This window comes from Telmatherina bonti (assembly GCF_933228915.1).
Source record: "Telmatherina bonti genome assembly, chromosome: 7".
In the NCBI taxonomy this organism is placed as follows: Eukaryota; Metazoa; Chordata; class Actinopteri; order Atheriniformes; family Telmatherinidae; genus Telmatherina; species Telmatherina bonti.
Window position 1 is genome coordinate 31,993,281 of NC_136625.1, and position 15,302 is coordinate 32,008,582.

General features: G+C 41.9%; 1 protein-coding gene across 5 annotated transcripts in view; it reads right to left on the reverse strand.

Moving 5' to 3' along the window:
- Positions 1–2,520: 2,520 nt before the first annotated feature.
- Positions 2,521–15,302, reverse strand: part of LOC306758604 (activated CDC42 kinase 1-like) — a 44,913-nt gene continuing 32,131 nt past the window's right edge. For all 5 annotated transcript variants that reach the window (XM_079243935.1, XM_079243933.1, XM_079243936.1 and 2 more), the window contains 2 exons: positions 11,388–11,518; positions 2,521–4,767 (listed from right to left, as the gene is read on the reverse strand). In XM_079243935.1, coding sequence (XP_079100061.1) covers positions 4,761–4,767; positions 11,388–11,518 — 138 coding nt within the window. In that variant the 3' untranslated portion in view covers positions 2,521–4,760. The remainder of the gene's footprint in view (positions 4,768–11,387; positions 11,519–15,302) is intronic.

Here is a 15,302-nt window from a genome sequence, read left to right on the forward strand (position 1 = left end):
GATGAGCAGCATCTGAAAGGAAAATGTTCTTAAGAGAAAGGAAACGCGGAAAAGATCCAGCAGTGACCTGAAACAGGACCTGACAGATGTAGATGGCCCTTTAATTGATCCATCGACTTTATACCAAATTTTCAGCTGGTGGATGTTTGGGAATCATCTTGTTTATGCACCGTGTAACATTATCTGAGCAGGCACCGTCTGTTCCAGATGAAGGTAAGAGGTGGAGACCCAAACTTTCCAAATACTGTGCAGAAGTCCTGAGCCAACCCTCCTTTCACCTGCTTTGCTTCCTCGCAGCCAGACTTGTTTGTAGTGGTTGCACAAGACCAGTTTCAAAGCAACTTGTGGGTTATTCGAACATATAAATGTTGGTAAAGCTTGTGGCAAACACGCCATATTTTAAAAGTAATCCCAAATCTTATAGTAAGATTCAGCAGAAAAAGTACAGAAATGTGTTTGTTGGATTATTTCTTTCTTGTAACGAAGCTTTGTTGCTTTAATACTCATACTGCTGGAAAGAATGTTTATTTCACTTTCAAATGGAGACACATTTGCAAGGAAGATGAATATGTGGGATGAGCAGCAGAGTTGAGATGTGGGTTGTATGTGAGAAAAATTCACCACATCTTCACTGCCCGTGCCAATCAGGTCCAATCAGGTCCATTAACTCTTATTTTCTGCCACTTATGGTAAAAGAGAAGCTGCTCCTCATCGCCATGCTGCTGCCGCCTATAGCTGTTACCATGTTGGTGCAGCAACCAGCATGGCATTCCCAACCGATACATGCTCAGAGCCGACACCAGCTGATCGCTGTAGCATGGTCCAGGTCCACAGGTGCAGGGGAACCAGAGGCTTAAAGCAAGACAGTAGCAGATTAAACAGATTATTATTGGCAGCAAAGATTTGGTGAGTTTATCATGGATTCAACACACATTCTCAACTCTGCTGCTCATCCCACAAATGCATTTTCCATACAAACACGGGTCCATTTTAATGTGGAACAAACAGGTTTCCCAACAGTATGAGTATTATAGCCAAGAGGCACCACTACAGGACAGAAGTAAGTCTAACACACATTTCCTTAATTATTATGCAAAGTCTTACCATTTTATGCCAGTTTAAGCTCTTTATGTTAGTCACCAAGTTTAAGAGACAAGATATCTTTGCAACAAGCGACGGACATTTTTATGTTTTCATGACTCAACTAAGGACTAGACTGCAGGGGAAAAAAAAACAGCAACTGGCTAAATGAAAATTCATGCTTAAAATCACTTTTAGATAGAGGTCCCCAGCTTTCCATGAATCCCTGCTCCAACACACCTGGCTCAAACTTCATTGGCTGTTGGATCCATTTAAAGCAGGGGCGTCAAAGTCAAAACATACAAAAGGCCAACATTTGCCTTCAGTTACCCCGTCTCTGATCAGGCTCTCGTTTGAAAATACTTGTTTTTTCTCTGGGGACACGAGCTCACAAACATTCATCACACACTTTTTCACTAACACTCCCTTCATTGCAGGCTTATTATGCCACCTCTGATGTAGTAGCTTATAGTTGCTATGGTTACTGTCAATAGACAAGAGGTCCTGTCCTGATGGATGCACCAAACCACCACCGGAGCATTCTGGGGTTTGTAATATTGGCAGTATCTTATCAGCGGGCCAGCTATTTGGTATTGCCTCGAGGGCCAAATGTAATTATACTATGGACCAAAATTGGCCCCGCAGGCCAGAGTTTGACACCAGGTGCGTTGGAACAGGGATACTTGGAAAACCTGCGGGACGGCGGCCGTCGAGGACTTTAGGCAGTCATGTTTTAGGAGACTGCAGGTCTGGCTCTGACGAAGCAACGTGGAAAAAAAACGAACTCTGCATGTTTTCCTTGTTCAGTTTGGGTCTCGCCATCTCCTCCACCACTCCGCTGCTGCTCAGACCCCGTTACACAGCCGTAAGTTCATCCTCGCATTTATACCAGGCATTGTTCATTTCTCCGCTGCAGATCCAGTCTTTCATACATGTATAAAAAAATAACAAAGAAGAAACAAATTTATGGTGTTTTTAAAAAGAAAAAAACAAACTAAACTAACTTAGAGACACTTTATTTTTTTAATACCAGAAGAAACATATTTTGCATGCAGTTTTTTTTTTACTTGGAGACAGCATGTTACCCTTTTTAAGTGCATGATGGGGAAATTGTGCAATTTTCAGCAATTTCACCTTCATCTGAGCTGCATTTAAAGCCTTCCCCAGGTCCAACTGATGCTTCGCCTGTGACATGTTTACGAAGATTTAAGGCGATGGTCGTGTCTTGTGTGCTCTCTGCTGATTATCTTCCTCTCGCCTTCATTTGTCCAACCTGTAAGAAAAAGACGCGGCTGCTCTTTGAGTGTAGAGCAGCTCCAGAAGCATCCATTTACCCTCCAGTCTGTGAAAAGACGGCGCCATTACAGCTTTGGGAAAACTATTCATTTCTCCCCAAGAAGCATTTTGCAAAAAAGAGTTCAAATGAAATATTTCCTTTTTTGATATAAGGGGAGAAAAACATTTCAGTAAGTTCAGGACTCGGAGTTTAATAATAATAATAATAATAAAAACAAAGTTGTAAAAAATAATTAATTCTTTAATAAAAAATACATTTATAAATTCGGCAGCATGAACTTCATTTCCATCAACGCCAGGAGGAGAGAAACAATGAAAACCAACTTTACAGGAGGCATTTATAACAAACACAAATGTCTGGGGAGCAAATACATTAAAAAAAAAGAGGGAGACGGGAAGTTGGAGGAGAAACAGCAAAAGATGAATGAGAAGAAAAAAAAAGCTCCTGCTGAGACACATCTGACAAATAAAATCAACACAGAACTGAACATCACGAGAGGAAAATGTTGCTTTGGGCTGAACAGAGCGCCGCGAGCTTGACGTCGGTCTGAAAACTACAGCAGCTTGGTGTTAAGAGGAAGACGCCGCTTCTTCCTCAGTGCTTAACGTGTCTCTACGAAACATTTAATACTGGAAAGCGTTTCTCTTTGCAGTTCGATGGAAGAGAAGATGTGGATGATTTCCTGTCTGGATGGAACGCCTGCAGAATTTCTGCACGGCATCTGAAAGATGTCTTCCACAATCAGTCCAGTGCATTTCTGTGTCGGGGTACACATGTGGCGCATACAAGATCCATCTGAAGATACCATTTGGCATGAAGACCCCCCCACAACGAGACTCCTGTGGATACCGGCTGTAAGTCAAGACTACGTGGAATGCCTCTTATTTCTAGTCTTGTTTTGCCGCGATTGTGTGAAATAAAAATCTATCCTGTCCACGTTGACGGCGACAGTCCGGGGTCGTGTCCGGCCGTGAGGTTGCGCGCCCCCACCGGTGTTAGATTACCCCCCCACCCCGAAGACGCTGACCGGAACATCGCAGCTGTAGTCTTAAGTGATGAATATGGAGTAAATTTCCCGACGCTGCCGTTAAATCCTGCAGGAAACGGTGATGCAAAGGACGTCGGTGAGGCCGAAGTGCTTCGAGCAGGGGTGTCCAGAGTCCGTCCTCGGGGGCCGCTGTCCTGCAGGTTTGTCCATGTATCCCTGCTTCAACATACCTGACTCAAATGAAATGGATCTAACATCCTATGAACTTCAGCACAATGACTCATTCAGTTGAGTCAGGTGACTTTGAGCAGGGATACATTGAAAACCTGCAGGATTGTGGAGCTGAACACACCTGGCTTTATGGGAACCAGTACAGGAAGTGTGTATCTGAGCTTTAGGGATTTGTGTGTGTGTATGTTTACAGGGAAAAAGAGGGGAAATACAGTGACCTAAGAGAGGCAGTCTCATCTTCTCAAGGATTGACTTCAAAATATATTAAATCATATTTTCATATCAACACAAACGTGCATGCTTCCTTATGAAAAGCATAATAATTAAACAGCCTTTTACTGAACAACGTTGTGGGTCTTTTAAAGGACAAAATGTTCCTTAACAGCCAGATTTTCAGCAGCAGACAAACGTCAGACCCCTCCCCCTAACGATTCACATCCTATCCTGCATCATATCCGCCTCAGCAGCTGGTTACATGTGGTTTTCTTGTGCTTGGACGTGTCAGAGGTTCCATACCTAAAATATTTTCCTGTAAATGAGGATACAGCTGCCAACAGTCGACACTGACCTTTGGTGAAGTCGCTGAAAGAGTTTTTCTCTTTATAAGCTATTTTTATTCGACAAGGCGAGGAGCGTTTCAGAAAGTGCTTCTGTGTTTTTGTGCGACTCATCTCGCTTTCGCCTCTCCAGATTCGCTTTCAAACTTGCTTTTTAGTGGCCTTGACGAAAGAAAGAGGTGGAAAAAAAAGGGAAAAGGTGAGTTGATCTCGCTGCAGTTGGCCAGCGGTGTAAATTGCAGGAGTGAAGATCTGATGGAGTCTGCCGCACCCCTGTTGGGACGTGTTAGGGTGACTCATTTTCAGGCTGATCCGTCGTTTTGTCCTCGATGGCGGGGTACAATTTCTCCAAGTGCAACAATCTCATAACCTTTACATATAAGTCCAACTATGACCCAAAGTCTTGTTTTTTGTTCTTTTCTCTTCTTTTTGGGACACAGTAAAGTTTATTTACTTGTGCTGGAGTCTTCCCGGTTCGGATAAAAGTCTTCCGATCGGAAGCGAGGAGCGAAACATCACGCAGAAAGAGTCGACAGGGGAGTCGCCGCCTGATGAGGTTTTACTGAGGATGAAGCTCCAATCGAAGCTCAGCAGCTCTGGATCACTGTCACCGTCTGCAAATATAAAGAAGCTTTAGGTTAGACTGAGTAAATTATGAGGTGGAATATCGAGTTCTCCTGATTTACCTTTAACGACTTTCACATCGTCCTCCACATTTCTACTTTTGAGCTGAGATGCAGATAAAGGACTAGCAGTTTCTTTGAAATTCATTTTTGTTCATGCTTAATCTGTTTAACACTTTGCATGTTGTTGTCTCATTGTGTACTGTGGTGGAGGGGGGGGGGGGATGAAAGAGATTCACTGTGGGATTTTGTTGTTGCATTAGATAGAAGAGGGCAACAAACAAGTGGGAGGTTCCCTCATTTAACGCTGCACAAAACAAAGCAAAACAAACCCTCCCCCCCAAAAAGAAAATCTTCAGGATGGATTTGTAAATATGTCTAAAGACTCACATGTGTCTCACTTTGATCAACAAGACTAAATACAGAATATTTACAATGTAAATAAACCGTCTTCATTCATCTTCCAGGCAGTGACTGTTTGAACTGTCATTAACTCTGTAAACCAGCTTGTCTTTATGTGTAGAAATCATCCAAACAGAACCTGTTCTCTACAGGTGCTTCATGTTGCTGTAACAGTTTCTGCTTCAGGTCATTAAAGCTCCGCAGCTACCTGAAGACGGCCAGACACACCATGAGAAACCTGCTGCTTCTGATATCAGAGCAGTCCTCGTCTGCAGTTTTGCCTCACATGTAGACAGCACCAGGCAGTGACAGAATAACGTAGAGATGCACCGGTACCAATACAGGCATTCCCATGCCAGCCGAGAGATATAATCCCTCCAGCGTGTCCTGGGTCTTCCCCGGGGTCTCCTCCCAGAGGAACGTGCTTGGAAGAACTCACCAGGGAGGTCCAGGAGGCATCCTAACCAGATGCCCGAGCCACCTCAACTGGCTCCTCTTGATGCGGAGAAGCAGCGGCTCTACTCTGATCCCCTCCCGGATGACTGAACTCCTCACCCTATCTCTAAGGGAGAGCCCGGCCACCCTGCGGAGGAAACTCATTTCAGCCGCCTGTATACGAGATCTCGTTCTTTCGGTCACGATCCACAGCTCATGACCATAGGTGAGGGTAGGAACGTAGGTCGACTGGAAAATTGAGAACTTCGCCTTCTGGCTCAGCCCTTTCTTCACCACGACAGACCGGCGCAGAGTCCGCATTACTGCAGACGCCGCAACAATCCGTCTGCCAATCTCACGCTCCATCCTTCCCTCACTCGTCAACAAGACCCCGAGATATTTAAAACTACTTGAGGCAGGACCTCACTCCCGACCACTCCCGAGGGTGGATTGCCCTCTCGGCTCAACATCAAGCGTGTGTATTCGTACTTGGTACTGATAAAAGTGTACCGATACCACACTAGTCAAGTCAGCGCAGATGTGTTTGATGACATGCTCTGGACGCGTTTTAAAAGAAATAAATGCCTTGAATGTTAAAATGTGACATTTTTTGTTACACTAAAAGTAAGATCTTTGTTTCAAAACCACACATTTATAGTTGTATTTAGGTAAAATGTGCCAAATCAAAATAACTTGTAATTGTTAGATCTGTAATGTTATTATATTTGTATTGGTGATATAACTTCAGAAATGATGGGTCATTTATTACAACCTAATGAAATCTTACACAGTTATAACAGCAATAATAACCATAGTCACAGTAATGTTCACATAAACAGATTTGGTATCTGCAAAATACCGGTATCGGCAGATATTGAAATTTCAGATATCGGTATTGGAACTCCCAAAAAGTGGATCGGTGCATTCCTAGAAAAACCTCTTTCAATGATGTGGCTGTGACTTGTGACGGGAACTGCGGCTCTTTTCCAGAGATTCAGATCATTTGGATCGGCTTAACAAAGACTTGAAACTTTTGGCTCCCAACTTGTCTTGTTTTTCTATTTTAGTCAGATTTAGCTCATTGTTGAACAGTGATTAGTGTGTTTACAAAGAGCAGGGCTGTTCAATTCGGTCCCATGAGGGCCACGATTCTGCAGGTGTACAATGTGTCCCTGCTCCAACACACTTGACTCATTAAATGGATCCAAGAGACAATAAAGCTACAACTAATCATTTGAGACAGGTGTGTTGAAAAGCTGCAGGACTGCAGCCCTCATGGGACTGAACAGCTGGCATAGATTCAGAGTAATCACACTGAATATGGTCTTTCTCTAAATACAACTTTTTAAAAACCAAACTAATCCCAACCCTGGACCAAAAACCACCATGAGTCACCACCACAACCACTCATCTCCCACAGCTAATCCAGACATCATGCCTGGCTGCAGTTATACATCTAACTGCAGCAGTATTAATGCTAATGCTAATGTTTCTCCTATTTCTAAAGTATACTATTTAAAGCTGGCGTAGGTAATGTTGGGGAGCTAGCCAGATGTAAAAGCAGCGCCCTGTCTTGGCTCCTCCCCCTCTGGTTTTGTTCCTTACGTGATGCAAGGCTTTTTTATTCGCCAACGATTTCCTCTTTCTTTGCTGTTTAGCGGGAGGAGGCAAATAAACCGAGCCGGGTCGGGAAATCCTTCCTGCATTTTCTCAACCATGTTTGCCTTCTGAGTTTCTTCTTCACTACTTTGTATGGTCATCCTAACACGCTGTTTATATGCAGGGTGTGTCTTTCAGGTATGCGCTGCGGGAGGGGGAAATGGCAGCCCGCGGCCCAGAACCAAATTCTATGTGGCCCAGCTTGTGTAAAAGAAAAAGATATTCATCAAGAACCTTCAGTCATTTCTGATTAAGTAGCCTACAATCCTACAGTTGTGCAGACCATGAATGCAACACTTTGTTGCCGAGCAACATCAACCCCAGCGCGTGTTGTTGTGTTTTGAAGTTGTGAAGAGTAGCGCTAGCAAGCATGTTTCTCACTTATTTTGCCGTCACAATTTAAAGATTATAATGTGAGGAGGCGCCACATGGAGAAGTTTAGTTTGATATGACCTTTTTATGTTAAAAGTTAGGAGAAATATAGGCTCTGACTTTTCATTCCTTTATTTCTTGCTTTTGCACTCGTCATGTGGGTCTGAATTTTAAATAGAAAAACTAATACAATACTTATTTTTCAAAATTTAAATTTCTCTTTTTTTATTCATTTATTTTTTTACCGATTTATTTTCTCTTACTTTATTTACTGGCTATGATCTTTTTTTTTTTGAGAATCTGGCCCACCTGAATATCTGAGTAGCCTTGCCATAAAGCAAAACCCAGCTGTCTCCTGATGCTCTGGGCTGACATACAAAACTTGTGAAGTGCGGTTGTTCAGCCTCGGGACACCGCAGGGTAACGACAGCTCCAGGACCGGACTCTACATAATAAATATCACTGTCCCATCATACAAGTCAGGAACATAAAGTTTTAAGGCCAGAGACTTATGTAGCCCTTAGCAGATGTAGCAACCTTCCAAGGCCGAGTTAACCCCCGAATCAGATAAGAACTCAGGAAGTTCTTATCTGAGGAGGTCCATCCACACATCTCCAAAAAAGAGCTCAATGAAAGCCCTAAAAATCAGATCCATCTTAATCCGGGTAGACAGACCTCCACTTTAAACACACTGCTGGTTTTATCTTGTTCCTGGTAGGAAAAGTCTACACAGACAGACTGTGGCACCCTTTTGAAGTTGGACCCTGGTAAGAGCCTGTTGTCCATCACCCCAGGAGGTCCCTTTGTATCCACAGCACACAAAGACCAAATTCCAGAGCAGAACCTTTAAGCTCTGAATTCTAAACTATATAAAATAATGGATGTATCCTCAGCACACCTGGATAAATGGACTCTTCTTCCTTTCTAAATTAATCCAAGACTTTAACCGTTTTTCAGATGTGAAATCCACAGAAGTTAGCAAGTTAGTTAATTTCTGTGATTCCTTGGATGGAGCAATGGCGCCATCTAGCAGACACCCTCAAACAGGTTGAGATATGCATTTCAGGCCGATTAAATACACCGTGATTAACATTATATGCTGTTGTTATTAACGACTCTGACTCAAAGTAAGAACTTGTTGTGTGGAAATGATTTCTTGACCCAAATGGTCCGTGGAAAGTGAAAATCATCGTTGAAGTGTATTGAAATGTCTTGATGAAATGTCTTGTACCTGTTAACAAACCTTTCCCCCTTTTGACAGCAGCAAAACTGTTTCAAGGTTCATGCTTATAGGGATCATTCATACTTCTTCTCATCTATAAATGGATTTTATAGACATGTTTTGAGGTTGGAAAAATGTTAAGTTTAATTCCCCAAGAACTTAGTATTTTGACCAAACCTTCAGACCCCATGTCCTGACCCCTGCGCTCCCCCTGCGCTCTGATTGGATAATCTAAAGTCCGCCCCAGAGCGCCGGCAAATTTAACTCGCCCTCTTTTTTTGTCTTTTTTTCTTGTCTCTTCTTCTTCGGCTCTTACCTCTTCGTTTTCTCTTCTCTCTTATCTTCTTTTGTCTTTTTTTTCTCTCTCATTTTCTTTGTTTCTCTCTTCTTTTGTCGTCTTGTTTTGTTCTTCTCTGGTCGTACTTTTTCTCTTGTTTTGTTTTCTTTTCAGTCTCGTTTGATGTTTGCTTTAGTCGTGTTTTTGTCCGTCTGGCGTCGTGTTAGCTTTTATTAAGCTCGCTCAACTGCTTAACACCAAAAAACTCATCCAATTCTGGCTGAACAATTTTTGCTTCTGACACACCATTGAAGCTGCTCTCCTGGCCACAAAGACTGTGACCAGTAACGCACGGACGACCCGAACGTTACTGCTCCAGCTGATCCCAGGACTTTGCCGGCACCCGCGACCCGTGGATTTTAATTGGAGTTGGGTCCAACTTCAGACGTCGAACCAGGCGGTTCCAGGCGAGCTCCTGACTTCTACGGAGGTCCCCTTTGGACAAGTATCAGGACGACCACTGAATCCTTGCCCACTGGACCCCAGGTTCGGGTTCTCGACCACCAAGGCGCTGAAGTAAGGCCGATCCATTATTCCACTGTCTCCGATCCAGCTGGTGTCTTAGTAAGCAGAAGCTGCCCTTTTTAAATCCACTCCCCCGGTACCCACCGGATAGTCTACCCTGACATAGTTAGTTAACTTCATTAGACTTGCCATCTTTCCAACCTTCCAGTTGTGTAAGTTATGTAAGCTGCTTACATAACTTTACCTTTCATAATCTTATTTTACATTTATGCTGTTGGCTCGGCTCGAGCTTCCATACTCGCTCTAACTCTCTCTCTCTCCTCTTGGCTAATTCAGTATTTGATGCTTGCTGACGCTATTTCTGGTTCACATTATTACTTTCATTTGTGCCTGATGATTTTAACTGGTGTGGTTTTTAATAAAGCGTGTTATATTTTAAGAAGTCGTGGTAGCGTGATCGATCTTTAAGGAAGTGATTTGTTCCCTCTGACGAGAACTTACAGTAAGCGTATTTTGAGACTGATGGTTTTCTGTTATTAGACAAATATCATTGTCATATTACGGTATTCCCTGCCTGACCGTATAACAAATTTAGGGCTGGGTGGTGCCCCGAGATTGTCCACTTGTCTAAGGACACAGCGAATTAATAATTAAAACACCCACTGTCGCTCCGACAATGGATCCCAGGTTAACTTAATGATAATACGCTACAAGAGATAAGGAATCCTGACTTACAAGTCAGTAAAATGATCAAACTTGACCTAAAACACCATTAATCCTGCTCACACATTAACAGAATGACTGGATTATCTGCAAATCATCACCGTCAGAGTTCACTAAAAGTCCGTCTTCAGTGTCTGTGTTCAGCTCGGCTTTGGGTGACTTGGGGAAAATAAGTCAAACCATCCAGTTTGTTCCTCCAAGAAGTATTTACTTTTGTTCTTAACACACTGAAATGTGACAGTTTAACACACATAAAACTGGGTTTTAATTATTTTTAATTATAACTTAACAAGTCAAACCCAAAGCCGTCCTGTCTGCCTCTGCACAGTTTAGACAACAAACAGTTTTTCAGAACTGAATATTGTTTTTCAGTTTGTGCTCATTGTAATCCTAACTTCTTATTTTTTCCCCAACGTTGCACTGCTGCACACACAGACACACACTAGTCGCTATGTTTGTGCAACTAGAAGAGAGCGCTAATTGTTCAAACATTATAAACACTTATGAAAATAAGTCCATGCCACACATCTTTTGTTTTCCAAAGTAAGAAAACAGAGAAGTTTCTCAGTGTTGTAGCCAGAGACGAAGCTCAGCCTCATTAACACAGCAAACCAGTGTTCGCCTTGCATCATCCTGCTGCTTGTCTACGCTCTGCACATGGAGAAAAAATACAAATGTGTAGTGAGAAGATATTTAGAGAGTCTACAGCTGCTGGAAAACAAACCTAAATGGCTAAGTTTTCCAAAGACACATTTTTAAAAAAAAAGTCATTTTTAAAGTGATTTCAAGTTGATGAATTCAGTTTCTGGAAACATTTTCCAAATTTCTGTCAAAGTGACAACACTGTCACGGATTCCAGATTGAATATGTGGTATGTTTGAGAAACAGACTGAAGATTTTGCTGCTATTAAATATGAGTGTTTGTCTTTAAAAATATCTGATTGGTTGCGAGGAGGCTCAATCAATATGGAGCAAAGGAAGGAGGATATGTAGCACCTCTGTCTTGTTGTGGATCCGTAGTTATCCAACATCTGGGTGCTGGCCTTCTCCAGGTTCCAGTCGCACATCTCCAGCAGCTTCAGACACTCAGACCGGCTCCTTAGACCCAAACAGAACAACTGCTCCACCTGCAGAGACAACACATCAAACCGTCAGGAGCCGTCAGACAGACGACGGCATCTTCACAGAAGAACAGGCTTCATCTGCACGAGCTCAGCATCTTCTTCAAACACACTTCTGTTGCTTAGATGTCTGGTTTTCCTTCATCTCATACATTTCACTACCAAGGAACAGCCAAGTGTTCCCTCGTGCCCTCTGTGGTCCAAACACATTTTCCATCCTGCCTCCGAGGGTCTGACCAGAGGCAGTTAAGCGGGTGTTGATGACCGCTGCAGTCATGCCTGTACACTCTTTTTATTTGTTGCAGGCTCACCGCGACGGCAATGTTCTGATTTTTCCTGAAGGATCAACAAAGCTCTCTCCTTGGGTTTGATATGAACCTATAAAGGACAAATTGCATTCAGCAAGTTTAAATTACAGCCTCTTTGCAGTTGTATTCTGTACACAAAAGGTTATTACAGGAAACCACTGGAGGCCTGGACCGAGATGCACTGAACTTGGGGAATCTTTAAGCAGCAGCAGCAGCAGAGCGACATTTACCACTGATGGCTCTGCCTCTCAGCGTGGTGACATAAATGTCCCACTCCTGACATCCTCCTTCTGATGGACTGGAACCCAGAAACATCTTTTTACTTCACTGCTGGGCTGCATTTATGTGTGTTTGGTATTTACGGAGCAGAAAACAAAAACTAAAAAAAGGTAGTAAAAAAAAGTTAGAGGATGTCTATCAGAAACTTTTCAGAACTGTAAAAAAACTCACATTATTAATCCCCTAAAAACTCCCCTGTAAATAACGGGACAGAAATAAGATTTTAGGTCTCCGACTGGCTCGGCACAGATCTCCCAGGCTAACGCTAACCTCTAATGTGTTTGCTATCCATTTCATCGGTCCAGCCAGCATTTGCATGTCTTGCTTTGCTTTTCCTGAGATTTCAAAGCGGATGTCGCATGTCAGTGTGATCAGAAGCCATACTGCCTTGTCACTCGCTCTGAGACCCTGAATTGTAAATAAGGATACAATTATCAAACTCCAACTACAATCAGACTAAAAAAAAATCATGTCAGTCCATTTTCTAATCCTCGTAATCAGTCATGTTCAACATATCTGGCCAGTGGATGTAAAAAAAAAAAAAAAAAGGAAACAAAATATAAAAATACAGCTTTACAATCAATATAGTGACTTAATCAATATAGTGAAATCAAGTAAAAAATAATAAAAATGAATATGTGGATTAATGGCTGGAATAGGATTTGAACTGTAGTTTGTATTTTGAAAGTGGTTTTATTTATATTTTTAATTGCTGTGGATTTTAACTGTTTCTTGGTTTTAATTGTTTTCATGAACAGGAAAAGTCTGACGGTGACTGACAGCAGGTGACACGCTGAGCTTCCCTGCCACGGCATTGGCTGGCTGGACGTTAGAACCCACCGAAGACGATGCGGCGGTCAGGAGGAGCACGGAGTTTTAAGAACTGGTGGCAATGCAGGGGAGCGCATGAGTACTGATGAGGGGGTCGACCCCCCCAGCCAGAGGCCACAGGAACAGGGAAGGAGAAGTGGCAACGTGGAAGAGATCAGAATGCAGCAGCTGATGGAGAAGGACCGGGATTCAATTCAACTTTATTTGTATAGCACCACTTCACAACAATGTTGTCACAGGGCACTTTACATACACGACTCAACATACACATCATTTCTAACCAATTCATACATATTCTATAATAGAAACCAACTGATTGCATCGAGTCATGACTTTGATCCAATCCCCCATCCTGAGCATGCACACAGCGACAGTGGGAAGGAAAAAACTCCCCTTTAACAGGAAGAAAACCTCTGGCAGAACCCGGCTCAGGGAGGACAGCCATCTGTCTCGACTGGTTGGGGTGGAGAGGACAGGAAAGACAGATCAACATGTACAACTGCCCTGCAGGCTTCAGACGCAACCCTACTTTAACACGCATGGCCAATATGAATGGCTGGGAGGGAGTTCATTTATCTGAGTAAAGTATGTTGGAGTAGGAACACATCTAAATGCCTTTATACACCTACTCTGAATATTTAGTGCACATAATTTGTACGGCAATTTTTTTTTTTTTTTTTTATCAGATCAGTGTAAAGTCAATGAGAACGTTCACATCAGTGACGAAATTGCATCCAGCAATATTTTGAGCAACCGAGGTCGATTTTTTTTATTATTTGCATCCGACACAGTGGTGTAGCAGTCTGTCAAGAGGTGGATGTACTCTCAATTTTTTGTCCTTGTTTTAAAAACAGAATAAAAGTAGCTCAGAAAAACGCAGTGTCAGAAAAAAGTTACATGTAAGACTCAATTTAGTGTTACATAAAATCCATCAGTATATTTGCTCATTGTCACATAATTTCTTCTCTTCGGTTTCAGGCAGGAAGAGTTATGGAATGACTAAACCAGTACTGCCACACAGACTGGAAAGAGACAGGCTCATAGAAATATATACATATAGTTTTATATGTCTATGTTCAGGCTGAAGTTAAAGCAGCTGTTGACTACCTGCACCAGTGTAGCATCTGTAACCTTAGCTTAGCTGCTTAGCTTAGTGTAACCCACTTCAAGGTATGTACACGTCACTACTCTAGGTTCGTAGGAGCTGGGAGTAAGGTAATGAACCACTGGACACAGGTATAAGTGTGTAACTGCAAAATTTAGTTGCAAAATTATAAAATAGTTTACAACATATAATTGTGCACAATACCTTGGGCCCATGAACTAATAAAAATAAAATAAAATAAAAATAAATTGTCCTTCTTTTAGGAATGTTCCTTTTGAATTGGCTTGTCCAAATCTGTTCCTTTTTTATTTTTATCAATGCAATGTTCAAGTCAGTAGTCAGGGGAATAAGTCAAGTCAGGGGTTGTATCCAAGGTCTCTCTTGTGGTGTTAGTCAGTTGGACTAACAAAATCCTACCACCCGATCCGCTGAATGGAGTGGAGGAGATCAAAATTCGACTGGGAGGCTCGCCATCGACAATCGCTGGTCAACCTTGTAGAACACACGGACCGGATCTTCACCTTTTTTCCCGGAGGACCAAAAAAAAACCTGACCTGTATACAAAACAGGTTACAGTACAGGTTCTAGCATAAAAGTATCTGATTAGGGGTTGTACAACAGTAAATTTATCTTATCAATTTGGAAAATAACGTACAGTAGTTTACAGATAGGTAAACATAGCCATTTTCATAACAAACAGTCTTATATTGTCAAAATATATCATTTTAACAAATTACTATTTCAATGAAATTACTTGGTATGATCACATTTTACCAATGAATTCACTTATTTATAGTGATCAGCTGCTCTTTAAAGTGTCATGCTTAACTTGTAGCTTTCATGTACATCCATCTTGTTTCAATCCCTTTATACATAGGATTTTAGATTAAGAAATAAAATAAATGAAATACATTGCTTTCTAATTACCAACATAACATAAATTACAGCTTTGCTGCTTTTACCCATTTTAAATAACTTAAAATTATAATTTTCTCTCATGCTATGCATGGCTTTAACCTTCCATCACGTGCAGAGGAAGTGACGAGGCATTTCACAAAATAATAATTCTCAAAGTACTTTTTTTTTTTTTTTTAAATGATGCAGGACGAATCAGCAGTATGTTTCCAGTTAACATGTTAAATAAATGTTGGTACACGTTTTAAAACAACATAAAAAGTAAGAAATACTCTGCTGGAGCTAGCATAGTGACCACGTGTTTTTTTTGTTCACATACACAATCATGGAGAACAGGCCAGAACTAGCTTAC